At 39.1% G+C, this 13,816-nt stretch overlaps 1 protein-coding gene across 1 annotated transcript in view; it reads right to left on the bottom strand.

The window, feature by feature from the left end:
* The window catches only part of PDS5B (PDS5, regulator of cohesion maintenance, homolog B (S. cerevisiae)), a 77,034-nt gene that overhangs the window by 13,404 nt on the left and 49,814 nt on the right, over positions 1–13,816 (bottom strand). The window contains exons 23-24 of the mRNA XM_010157438.1: positions 8,792–8,915; positions 2,805–3,009 (exon numbers count right to left, since the gene is read on the bottom strand). Of these exons, the coding sequence (XP_010155740.1) occupies positions 2,805–3,009; positions 8,792–8,915 (329 nt within the window). The remainder of the gene's footprint in view (positions 1–2,804; positions 3,010–8,791; positions 8,916–13,816) is intronic.

Raw genomic sequence — 13,816 nt, 5'->3', positions numbered from 1 at the left:
CAGAAAACATTCAAAATTAATATAGGCCCACAGAAGACAGTGCTATCAAGGTCAAAGGATTCACCTTTAGACAACCATTACAGTTGATGCAGTTAATTATCAGGCTTAATATCTCTACTACATAGACTGTAAGCCATCATAAAGTTTGAAAGAAAAAAATAAAATCACCCAATTTCTATTTCATGTTATATATATATATATAATGTAACTGAAATCCAGTGTACTTGGCAAAGCTGTTTTTAATGTGTTTCAATTGACATTCCACTATTAACTTTAAAAACATCCTTCACTTCTTCAAGCATTGTCCTGCTTTTTAGCCATCAGCTGCACCTGTAACTAAATAAAAAAAATAAAGAAGTGGCAGGAAAGAAAAAAACATACTAATTTCAGAACACTAGCATGTCCCAAGTATTATTTGTATTAATTAGCAACTTCAATAGAATGCTCATGAAGAGCTCATGAATTCAGCGTTTCATTAACTCCCTGCCTTGTACAATTTCTAACTATACTAATAATTCCAACTGGGTATGGAAAACAAAGTAGACCAGGTCCAGACAGAACAGGGAAAGTACAAATACTGACACATATTTGTCATGACAAAAAATTGTATTTATACACTTTTTCCTCATCTCTAATGAGGACAGACACAACCCAAAAGGCAGTGTGTCTTTACGGACATGAACTATCAACACTTGGAACTAGAATGTGCCAAAAACCCTCAAGAAGGGCCTTTGTGGGCACTTAGGAAAGAAATTTGTTAAATAAATTAATCTTTACTCTTGTAATCTTTCCACTCAATGACTTGCAAGTAGAAGTCCAGCTTTAGAATCAGAGACAGAAGTGTTTACCCTGATGGAACTGTCAACAGATACATATTCAAAATAAGTTTCTTCTCAAGTGGCCTCCACTCTAAGACCATTTAGAGAATTTAAGTGGCCCAAAAGTGATTCCTGCTAGCCTGTAAAAGGTCAGTGTGGTGGAAAGAGGTATTCTACTTTCCAAAACCAGTCTTCAGGAAGTTTTCCTTAGGCAAGGTATGCAGAAGTTCACCACTTTTTCAACAAATCCTCCAAAATGTCTGAAAGATATCCTCCTCGCCTGTACCATGTTTTCAAGAAAAAAAAAGTATCACAAAATCACGTTTATAGATTCAGAAAAACAGCTCCATTAATCAAAGATGCAGATTCTCAACTCTCATCTTTTTGTGGAAGCTTTTCAAAGTGGGTTCTGTGGTCACCCCTACCCCAAGTTACTGTGTGGTCAGTTGGGCGAGTGACAGAGGAGACACACACATTTAAACAGCACGAGCTGACCAGAACTGAGCTTCAGCAATCATGATTTCTTAAGATGTAAACAGTTTAAGACATTTTAGTTGTTAAAAGCTCAGACTGGTGAATCTGAATGTCACAAAGTGCACACTCAAAAACTCCTGCAATCTGTATTTAACCCAGACTCCTCACGTATTACAGTACATATCAAATCAATGGCATCACTCAAGGAAAGTCTGTCAGGAAGAAAAAAAAAAAAAAAGAAGAAGAAAAAAAAAGAAAAAAATCATCAGGCACAATTTGAGGTCTTACTGGAAAAAAAGAATCACACACACCCCCCTAGGCTTCTCTTCATTTCTTCTGCAGATTTTTGATGGCAACATTGCAGCATCTATCTTAATACAGTTAGAAAATCAGGAATTACTTCTGATCATATGAGAATTCTTATACTTTTTTCTTACATAACTAGAAAGAGTTTTCAACTTTCAAGAATAGTCTTAGGATGACTTAAAGGCTTTTGCTCAATGGATTTTTCTTTTTTGTTATCAGAGAGAGAAGAAAAGCAGCACTCTTGTTTCTTTTTTAAGTCTAATTAACAATAAACGGAAGGATTTATCCCCAGACTTACTCGCTGATCAAAGTCTAAGGGGACTAAGGCACACACAGACTCACATGGCTAATAGAAAGTCTGTGATTCATAAATGCAGAACGAAATCAGTTATCTGACAGCAACTGTGAGATCAGACTCACAAAAAGGTCTGGTCTATCCTAAGACGAGATGAAAAAATGCTCTTCATTTTTCAAAGGCCAAACCATCATTGATCTTTCAAAGAAATAAAACTTTCAAAAACTCTTACTCAAAATCCCCACAGCTCTTCATAAACATCTATTTTTTTCCTACGAGCATCCACCAATGTCATTATACTGTATGCCTGCAGATTTGACTAAGTCAAAAGGGAAAAGAACTGATTTTATAGAAGAAAACCAGCTAACACTAGTTCATAGCAACTTACAAAGCATTCCCACAATCAGACTGCTGTCACTGGGAAGAAAAAATTACATAAACTCATCCTGAAGTACCTGCAAATATAGCCCTTTGCCAACAAGAAAGGTGATGAGATGCTAACTTGGCACAGCAGCTCACAGATGGACAATTTAGTGCAACATTTATGTCAGTAAGGTTGCATATTACTAATTACTGAAGTAAAATTAATCATTGTCATTTCACTTACAGCACAATTAGCCATTTAGTTCAAACAGTACACATAACCACCTTGGAAAAATTACTTCACTTCCAACACACTTAGGCATAAGCATCTGCACAGCTTTCAACAAAACTGAAATATCTCAAAGTGCCTGTTAAAAAAACCTCAAAAGAAAATCTGCACTCTATTTTCAGTTTTCATTAGACACCTGTAAGTGAATTTACAGCCATTCTACATATTAAAACAGAAATCCATCAATATTGTCACAGTATACTCACATTTACATTTGAACTATGGCACTTGCACCAAAAAGCAACTTCTATTCTCTTACCACTAACTGCGGCATGTTGCTTCAGATACTCCCTTCTGACATTTATGTTCTTCACAAGGCACTGCCTAGCATGAGCTCTTCTCTCTTTCACTGGGTCTTTTGCACACAGTGCACAAATAGCCATATATTCTAGTGGCAGCCGTAGTCTAGAAAGGCCTTTGTGAAGTTTCTGAGCAAATATCTGTCTCACTTGGTAACATTCGTCCTATTAAAAAAAACACACAAAAAAAAAGGGCAAAACCAAAAAAGGTAACAGTAAACTTATCTAAAAGTAATACAGATTGTGAAATAAAACATGGAAGCCTGAGTAAATATGCCAAAATCAATTTCAAATCTCTCAGCCACAGAAACACAGGAACTGTAAGAATGTTTTTTAATGTCAATTCAAAGCAATTAAATTGAATTAATCAGCTAAAGCTTCCCTTAAGATCAGGAGAAGAGTTAAAGTTCAGAAACTGTACAGGAAGGTCTCACACTCAGGACTCAAAGCCTAATATAGCACAGTATCGAGGCATGGAGTTAATGAAATTGTTTACAGTAGGACCACTTGTTTTGTGGAGCCAGAGTTGAAGATCTGCACTGAAACAGTGATTAGCCACCAGCAACCACTGTGTTGGTTTTACTACTGCAATTTCATCAAGCCATTAATTAATTTTCATCAAGCCATTAATATTAGAATCTGAAGGAAATTCAACAGAATGACCAGGTAAGATTAAGCACTAAAGACAATACCAAGCACTTCCACTATACTGTGGAAACCTATGAACTATGACTGACCACAGAAAAGAATAACTCATGTCTAACAGTTGCCAAAGAACACAAAATAAAATAGTATGAAGGTGGCAAATGTACTTCTACAATTTATTAAGTAACGTGTTTCCAGAAAAGACATGAACTTTAAAATTCTCTGTATGAAAATAACCTACAGGCTTTAAGACACCATTCAATATACCCCAAAACCATTCAGTAACACAGGCCAAGGAAGGTTAACAGAAGCAAGCGCAGAAAACAGCTATGAACACAGAAAGAAAATGGACATTAAAGCATATAGTAAACAAGGCTGTCAAAACAGCCTGGCATATTTAACCTGCCAAAAAAGGTGAAGAGGAAAAAGATATGTTGTCTCTAAATATGAAGAAAACCCATTAGCAGGAATAAACAGCTGTTCTAGTCAAATGACAGTTTTGAAACAACAAAGAATTACAGAGGGATTCCAGCCATCAGTCAAAAGGAAGTGCAGAGGCAAAACCCATCCACTGCTAGCACTGAAACTGCTAAATTTGCAGATGGCATCAAAAGAGACCACCTATTAGGCAAAACAAGTCTCCCTCTCCCCCCACCCAAAAATTAAATCCATAAGAAATTCATCAAGCCCCATTTTCCTTTCTGTGCTTCAAGCCACAGTCTTTCTGTATGGACTGAAACCCCAAAATGCTGGAGCCAAAGGTAAAGCAACCCAAGCCCACAAACCCAAACTGTGGGACCTACTCAAGATCTATTGCCTCTTTATAGCAAATCCACAGCCCAGCAGAAGGCTAAGATATAGCCCTCTTCTGCTGGGTAACATCACCTAGTCTAAAGCCTTCGGAAAGCTCAGAAGGGACCTCTGCCTAGTTGGTATACTGACACGGAAGCATGTCCTTGGCTCAAGGACAAAGGGAGGCATGCTTCATTGTTACTGATGGTGTTGTGCAGCACAGACTGGAATGGTTTTATTTCTTTATCTTTTAATATTGAGAATAATCTCAAATTCAGTTCAGCTAACTGTTCACGGAGGAAGGGGGATGAAACTCAGTTCTCTGTTTTATTACAGCACATAACTGAACCCCGTACATTAGCCCAATTTTACATATCTAGTGCTCTGAAATTAATCCTAACTCCTCAAAAAGTTCACCATTTTTAAAGTATTTTTAAAAATATTTGCAAAGCAGCATGTGCCTCTCAGACACAACTCTCGATTCTTGAAAATGGACACGGACTTGCCTGAACAATTAAGCCCTCTCAGACTTTACAAAGGAAACTGAAAAGGTTTGGGGATTTTTTTTTTTTTTTTAAACAATGCTTAAGCAATCTAAAGGATTTATTCTAAATATAATTAAATTTGCATTTTCTACAAAACTTATCTTATTAGATCTTAAATCTCATCTTAAAGCCTGTTAAACACTGAAGTACTTAACACTACACTCAATTATTTTCTACTCTATTTTGACATGAAGCTCTACTGACATCAAAACTTGTTCTGCAGATCAAGGAACTGCTGGTGAGCTTACAGGTTTGGCCAAACACATAAAACTTATTTTAAAATTACTAAAACTACATGCATTTAATCATCAAGTGCCTGTTTGCCAGTGCAGCCTTAATACAGCAATTAGCAGCAACACTTCATTATGTGTTCTGTGTTCTAATCATGCCACATTACAAAATGGCAGTCTCAGAGAGAAAAAAAAAAAACCCACAGCCAGCACAGAACTATAGCACAACCTGTAGAACCATTACAAACCTTAAAAATTAAGCTATTCCATTTATTTAATCTGATTCCTGATCTTCCACTTAAAGAAAAATTGCTGTCAGTTAAATTACGTAATACTAGAGTCAGCCTTGACATCAGCTGAATGTCCTAATTTGTGGCTAGACTTGATAGTGTTAGGAAGGAATAAGCTTTTAGAATAAGCATCTGCTATCAAGAAATGGCTTCTAATATGAAGTGTTCTAAGCATAAACATATATGTATACATATGTACACATGCAAATATCTCAAAAACAAATAGAGAGATGGCTTCTATAGGATTAATACAGTACCACTTAGACGTGCAAAAGTTAACTGAAACCATTGCAGTTACTCTGCATCTAAGGATCTGAACTCAACAGCCTGGCAGAAAGGAAACGGCAGAAGAGTTATGAATAAGTATTCAAAATCCATTAGAAGCTACAGAGAAAGGTGAAGGCAGAATTCCTGTCTTGACAGAGCTAACAACCTGAATTCTAGTAAGCAAGTAAGAAGGTCACAAAAAGGCTAAGAAATATCAATAAATAGCAAGAAAAAGCGACCATTTCGGGATGAAAAGGGTACATGAGCCAGCAGTGTGCGCTGGCAACCCAGAAAGCCAACCATATCCTGAGCTGTATCAGGAGAATTGTGTCCAGCAGGTCGAGGGAGGGGACTCTCCACCTCTGCTCCACTCTTGTGAGACCCCACGTGCAGTATCCAGGGCCCTCAGCACAGGAAAGACACAGACCACAAAAGTAGTCAGAGCATTGGAATAACTGTCCTAAGAAGAAAGGATGAGAGAGCTGGGGTTAGAGGGACCTTTACTCAGCCTGGAGAAGAGAAGGCTCTAGGGAGACCTTACTGCATCCCTTCAATACTCAAAGGGGGCTTATAAGAAAGACATTTCTTACAAAGCCTGTAGTGACAGAACGTGGAGCAATGGTTTTAAACAGAAAGGGGGTAGGTTTAGATTGGACATGAAGAATTTTATTACAATGAGGGTGGTGAGGCACTGGAACAGGCTGTCCAGAGAAGCTGTGGATGCCCCATCCCTGGAAGTGTTCAAGGCCAGGCTAGATGTGGCTTTGAGCAACTTGGTCTAGTGGAAGGTGTCCCTGCCCATGGCAGAGAGGTTGGAACTAGATGGTCTTTAGAGATCCCTTCCGATCCAAGCTATTCTCTGATTCTGTAGTAAGGTGTGATACTAACTTGCTTATAAATGCTGATTTACATCTCTTCTCTCAAAATTCCCTTTCAAAAACTGAGGAGACATCAGTGCTAAGACCCAAAGATATCAAAAAAGGTAACACTGCATCTGTTATCAATATTGACAAACAGTTTAGACTGATACAGCTGGAAAAAAAGTAGTAAAAAAGAAGTGAAAATAGAGTGAGTGTGATGAAATGGAGGGCAAGAAGCTTGTATCCAACTAAAATAGAGTCAAAACACTGAAGGCAAGCTCTGATAGAGAACTGCAAGGTTAATATTTAGCAGTAAACAAAAATTTGCCGCAGGAGGGAAATGACCGAAGAAGAAATGAACAGCTTTTGATCACTGGCTTCAGAAAAAAACAGAACATGCAAATCCTATATTGTCAAGGCTAGTCTGGCATGACATTATCTGGACAGAGTATCATTTCCACAACAGAGACAGATCTTATTTGACATTACTGTAAGTGGCTATTTTCCTCTGTATGAATTTTGTTCCGAATTGTAAAAACTTTTAAATCCCATTTTGGCACAAGGCTAACATTTCTATTAGGTTTTGGAATGGGAAGACTGTAAAATGTCAGTCCTCATTCTGTAAAGACCTTCAGTTATTACCACTGAACTTTCGCTGCATTTTTGTTAGATCTCATCTGCTTAGGTAATTTTAAGTTTTGTTCTATTTCTCTTGTTTTTCATAGCATTTGGGAATTGAGTAAGGGTTCCTTTCCATAGGAACACAGAAGCTTAAAATCCATATAAACATTGTTCAAACAGTATAGTAGCCTAATACAGCCTGTCTTACTTTGGCATATGAATGATTCTTCTAGCCTAAGCATACCCAACTGCAAACAACTTAAGAACTTTAAAAGATACTCTATATGAAAATAAACAATACCCACCAAGGATCTATACTTTGCATTTTCTAATATTAAATGCCAATTTCAAATCCTCTGGCATTTAAAGTGGGTTTCTGCTTTTAAAGCTTTAGCCAGTGACAGGTATTGAGGTCTAGAATGGAGTATCATTATTACTCAAGATATCTTCTGGAAGGGAGTCCCTCCACGACCACCTTACTCTTGGGGTGTGAATCAATTTCTGTAGAATTTGCAAAGTCTACAAGACAGGAACACAGAGGATCTCTATATCTCTACTTGTAATTTGAAAGTTATTTCCTTTCAGCTACTTTGGGTTCCCAGACAGAAATTAAAGATGAAAATTCCTACATCTACTGACAAATCTCTCCCTATCTCTTCTAATATTTAAAGGATGCCAACTATCTTTGCAGACCACTGAGTTCCAAATATATTCTATCCAAGTATCAAGAAATAAAGGTCACTGTTGCCACCACAGTCATAAAATCATAGAATGGTTTGGGTTGGAAGGGACCTTAAAGAGCATCTAGTTCCAACCTCCTTGCCATGGGCAGGGACACCTTCCACTAGACCAGGTTGCTCAAAGCCCCATCCAGCCTGGCCTTGAACACTTCCAGGGATGGGGCATCCACAGCTTCTCTGGGCAACCTGTGCCAGTGCTTCAACACTCTCTCCAGGAAGAACTTCCTGATATCTAATCTAAACCTCCCCACTTTCAATTTAAACCCATTACCCCTTGTCCTATCACTACAGGCCCTTGTAAAAAGTCCCCCCAAGCTTCCTTGTAGCCTCTTCAGGTACTGGAAGGCTGCAATAACGTGTCCCCAGAGCCTTCTCTTCTCCAGGCTGAACAAGCCCACCTCTCTCAGCCTGTCCCCATAGCAGAGGTGCTCCAGCCCTCTGAGAAACTTCGTGGCCTCCTCTGGACTTGCTCCAACTGGTCTATATCCTTCCGATGTTGAGGGTTCCACAGCTGGACGCAGCACTCCAGGGGGGGTCTCACCAGAGCAGAGTACAGGGGCAGAATCCCCTCCCTCGACCTGCTGGCCACAATTCTCCTGATACAGCCCAGGATACGGTTGGCTTTCTGGACTGCCAGCGCACTTTATTAAAAATTGAAATGAGATGATATAGTGTCATAATGCAGACTTTAAATCAACATTGAATTCCTTGGTTCATCAGTATTCTAATATTTCACTACTTTAAGTTAGCACCCCTCCACTGGACAGCGCAGTACTATGTATTTAATTCTCACCCAAAATCAGTTTTTAGGATTACAGAGTGGGAAAATAAATTAATGCCAAGGCTGAAGGTTTTGCATATAACCAGACTGGCAGAAGTGTATACAATATACAGAACAAACAATATACATACTCATACATTTTCTGATAACCCACAAGTCCCACCTAATTTCCTTACATTTATGGCTAGCGCACACAGCTGGTACTGTTCTAAGGTGATGATTTCATGGTAACAAGGTTCTTGTGCCAACTTCACAATAGCATTCCCCGCAGCCAGTCTCAACCGAGACATATCAGGTTTACTGAAAAACAAGCACATGGATTATAAAGGTAAATTAGTAATCATTTAATTATTTGACTTGTAAAAATCGCAGTAAGTTTGCATTGCTGGAAAACAGTTACTTTAAAAGGAAAGAAAGTTTTCACGGACTTTGCTTGCCACTCCCCCCACCCCCACCCCCCAAAATCAACATCAGAAGTATCAAACCAAAAGTAGTTTTTATGCCATCACATTTTACAGCCTATAACCACATACTTATTAACTTGCCCCACCTTATCAACAAAAATATTCAATGGAACTTTCTGAAGTTCTACATGGGCATGAAACAGTTTTAGCTGTGCACTGGACCAGCACAGTGCAAACTGCCCCTCAGATAGACTGTAAGATACTTTTGTTCAGCATGCTGGTCTTCCTTCAGCAAGGGGCTCTTGCCCCTTGAATTACTTGAATTGCACACCAAACTGCACTCCCTCCTAGCAAAACAATCCAACCATTTGCTAATTTCCACATCAAATGATGAACAGTTTTTTCTGTGACCTACAACCACAACTACAAATGTTATCGGAATATTAAAAGCATCTTCACATGAGCTTTGCAAACTGATAGCCATTTAATGTGTGCATTAATAAACTTAGTCCAGCCTTCACTGTTCTTAGAACATTTATTTCAGTAAAGTATATTACTTGTGCCTTCATCAGATCAAACACAAAAACATTCAGAAGTTTTATGCATCTCTTGCTTAAACCACTAATGAATTATATTCAGAAGTTGTAAGCACAGTTTTTTCACTTGATAACCTGGAGTAGGAATCAAGTTGTATTTTTATTTAGAAATAATTAATCATTTAAGCAGGACAAAGATTCTTTAACTTGATTAATCATTTGCCCTTTATCCTTAGGAAGGGTTAACAATGTAGTTGTAAACCCATTATCATGAAAACTGTATAAAGCATGAGATAAAAAGTCATTATTAAGCACAGTGTGCATGATAAAAATATCTACTAAGGAGCCTAAACCTTAAAATTTATCAAATCAGGCTTTATATGCACCTCAGTATTTTATGGAAACTACAGCATTTCAAAAAACCAAACCCAAATAGATCACAAACAACCAAGTGACAGGACAAAAGTTGCACTTACTTTCAAACAAGGCATGAAGATTAACATGGTAAGGTCTAGTTCTTAAATGCTAAATTTCACTTTAAATTGCATCTACTGTGATAAGTGAACCCAATAAAGATTCAATTTTTGCACTTCAGTAACAATTGAGCAATAATGACTTATAAGTACAGGCTGACTGAGCCAAAGGAAAGGATAAACTTAAGAACTTTCAATCTTCCTCAGCTCTGGTAGTAGTAACATTTAGTTCTGAAAATTGAATCAAAAGATCTCACATAAAAGTTGGCCAAATCTTTACAGAGTATAATGTATCCCAGAAGTATCCACAAGCATGTGTGCACGCTGTGGGAAAGAGGAGGACGACAGTGTCAGCTGTGCCTATCATTCTTACAGCTCAAGATGAAAATCAGATCTGCCCTACTCCCCAAAAGGATTATCATAGAAGAAGCTCCTAATTTGAGGATTTATTTTTGATCAAATTGTTGTAGTCAAAAGCTTTCTGATCTACATTATCCCAAACCCCATAGTTATTAGGGCTGAAATAAAACCTTCTGTATGATACAACTGCAGGTTTTGATTACTTCTAACAATTTCAAAAATTAGTATCAAGGATGCCCTTGTCCTATCAGAAGCTCTCTAGAAGATACAAGAGAGACCTGGACGTTTCTTTTCTGCAGAGCTATTACTGTTGCGGAAGACCACGTTTGAAATGAGAAAAGTGGAAAGATGTTATCGAGTGCAAAACAGAGTCTTAAGGTGGTGGGCTGCACAAAGTTAATCCAAATAAATGCATCTTGAAAACACATCTGGTGCATAACCATCTTCTCTCACTTGACAAACGAGCAGTTAAGAGTTTTTCTCCTACTCCAGGGGTGAATGCCAGTGTCCAATTTTTCTAAGCATTTTCCATATTCCATGGAATTAAAAGTGTCTTTTGAATGCAACCTGTGAAAGTGTTGTGCATCAGATGGTGTAGCAAATTGCCTATAGCACAGAACTATGAAGTTCTAAACTCCAAAGTTTTAAAGTAATTGTTCTCTTGGCAAGCTTCAGTTTAAGTAAAATGCAGGTATTTCAGAAAAATCTCAGTTCAGACTGATAGCTAATATCAATATTTTCAGCAACAGCTAGTGTCCTCTGCTACTAAAATACTCTTATACTTAGTATAGATGAAAATTAAAATCCTACTATAAGACATGCAAGATCCAACTTAACTGTTTTACCTAACCACAAATAAAAATAAATCAGTATAATCTTAAATTTTAAATTTGTAAGACTTATAGAGTGAGAAGTAGAGACCTGGGAAGGACGGCTGAGTTACTGAATTTTGCCAATAAACAGTATTAAAAAAAACCAAAACAAAACAAAAAGATCTGACTCTGGTGAACTTAACCTCAAAATGTTAACATCTCAAAGCAATGATTTGTTATGTTAAAAGCAATTCAGCAGAGTCATCAATCCTACTACTTCAAAGTGAGAAGGTTGAACAAGAGTAGGGATTTGTTTATTCATTTTCCAAGTGGGACCTTGCCTTCACCTGACACTCAAAGCTGAGCCATGCTTTGAAATTAAAAAAGTCCCATTCCCTTACACCGTCACTGAAAAGTACAGTTCTGTAGATTTAGACACACAGGGGGACAGACTCATTTTTACGGCTAATGAGGACAATAACACCAAGATGATTGCAACATGACTAATGGCCTGAATGAGGTCAAGTGTCTCCTGCACCCTGCCACTTTCTGTTAATGCAATTATCTTTAGCAAATTATACATTGTTTAAAAGATGAATGCAAGCCACGGGCACAAAAACTGACTCTACATAAAATGACATCAGATGAAGTACAATGTAAAAGATTATGTTCTGTACTGAACAGACAATTTTACTCTTTCCACAGCCTGCTCTGATTTGGAAGGAGCTCACATTTGCACAGTAGGGACACAGTAAGCACTGCCAGAAAGAAGATATCCGCATTGCGTTCTCAAAGGGAGAGGAATAAAGGTCAGGAAGTGTCAGCAAGATACCAGCAAGCTCCACGCAGAACTAATCTTTCACGCACCTGAAAGATTGTCTCCTTTGCTTCATGTTTTGAGAGAACTTAGCACAGGCGGTGTAGTTCACACACAGAGACCACGGACCTGCCCTCCTTGCAGCTTAGCGCTTTCCCAAAATGCAATACTGGGAATAACAGACTAGTTGCAGTTGGTAGGGACCTCCAGAGGTCATCTAGCCCAACCCTTTGCTCAATCAGAATCACCTAGAGCAGGCTGCACAGGACAGTGTCCAGAGTGCTTTTTAATAGCTCCAAGGATGGAAACTCCACCATCTCTTTGGACAACCTGGACCAGTGCTCAGTCACCCTCACAGTGAAAAAGTGTTTTCTTCTGTTTAGCCAGAACCTCTTGTATTTCAGTTTGTGCCCATTGCCTCTGGTCCTATCACTGGGCACCACTAAGAAAAGCCTGACTCCATCTTCCTTACATCCTCTGTTATTTATACACACTGATGAGAAACCCACTGAGCCTTTTCTTCCCAGTCCCAGCTCTCTCAGCCTTTCCTAATCTGTCAGATGCTCCAATCCCTTAAGTATCTGCATGGCCCTACGGTGGGCTCGTTCTAGTAGCTGTACGTGTCTTGCGCTGAGGAGCCCAGATATTCCATCACCTTCTCAGGGATCAAGGTGAGGCCTACTGGTCTGTAGTAGGAGGTCTCTGGGTCCTCTTTCCTGTACATTGTGATGCTAGGAAAGATTTGCTTACTTCCAGTCTTCAGGCACTTCTACCAATCACCTCCATTCAAAGAGGATCAAGAGGGGCTTCCCAATGACATCTGTCCAAGGACTTCTCTGCAGGGCCACTCTCAATCCCTCCTTTTGTGTCCGAGTTTTGTCAGGAGCTCCTTGCTCATCCATGCAGGTCTGCTGAAATATTTGCCTGACCTTCCACTTTGACCATTCTTGAGCTTAGAGGAGATCATGCTTGAATACTAACTAAATAGATTTCCTGGGCCCCTCTTAACTCCAGGGCCTTATCCAATGGGACTCTACTAAGTATATCCTTGAAGAGGACTGAGTCTATTCTCCTGAAGCCCAGCACCGTGATCTTGCTTTTTGCCCTCAGGATTCTGAAGTCCACCATCGTGTGGGCATTACAGCCAAGGCTGCCTTCAACCTTCACACACCCAAGTAACTCCCTGTTGGTGATGAGGTCCAGCAGAGAACCTCTCTCTCCTCACTGTCTCCTCTATCACTTATAGCGTCGGAAGTTGTCATTGATGCTCTCCACTGTATGCTGCTGCGTTGCTCATCCAGCAGACATCAGAGTGGTTGAAGTGAGGGCCAAGGCCTGTGAACATGAAGTTGTTTCTAGCTGTTTACAGAAGGCCTCATCCATTTCCTCTTCCTGGTCAGGCGGCCTACAGCAGACACCCACCTCAGTGTCATCCATAGCAGCCTGTTCTTTAATCCTAACCCATAAACTCTGTTGGCTCATCATCCATCCCTAGGCTAAGCTCCAAGATCTGGAATTGAGGTGTTGCCTTTAACACAGAACAACCCCACATGCCACTGCAGCTTTCTCCCTTCCCCAGAAGTATCCTCAGCTTTCCATTAACTTTAATAATGGAGAACTGACCACATCATTATATAGTTTCTATTAATATTTATAGTTTTGAGCACAAAAAGAGTGGTAAAATTCAGTTACTAAATCACGCACAGTAAGGAATCATCACTCCAAGCATGAAAACACACAGGACCTGCAGAACTGGCCTATGCACAAAATACCAGATAAGACAACAATATGCTCTGAAC

Source organism: Eurypyga helias, unplaced genomic scaffold, assembly GCF_000690775.1.
Source record: "Eurypyga helias isolate BGI_N326 unplaced genomic scaffold, ASM69077v1 scaffold3338, whole genome shotgun sequence".
Taxonomy (NCBI): Eukaryota; Metazoa; Chordata; class Aves; order Eurypygiformes; family Eurypygidae; genus Eurypyga; species Eurypyga helias.
This window is presented reverse-complemented; position numbering and strand designations above follow the sequence as displayed.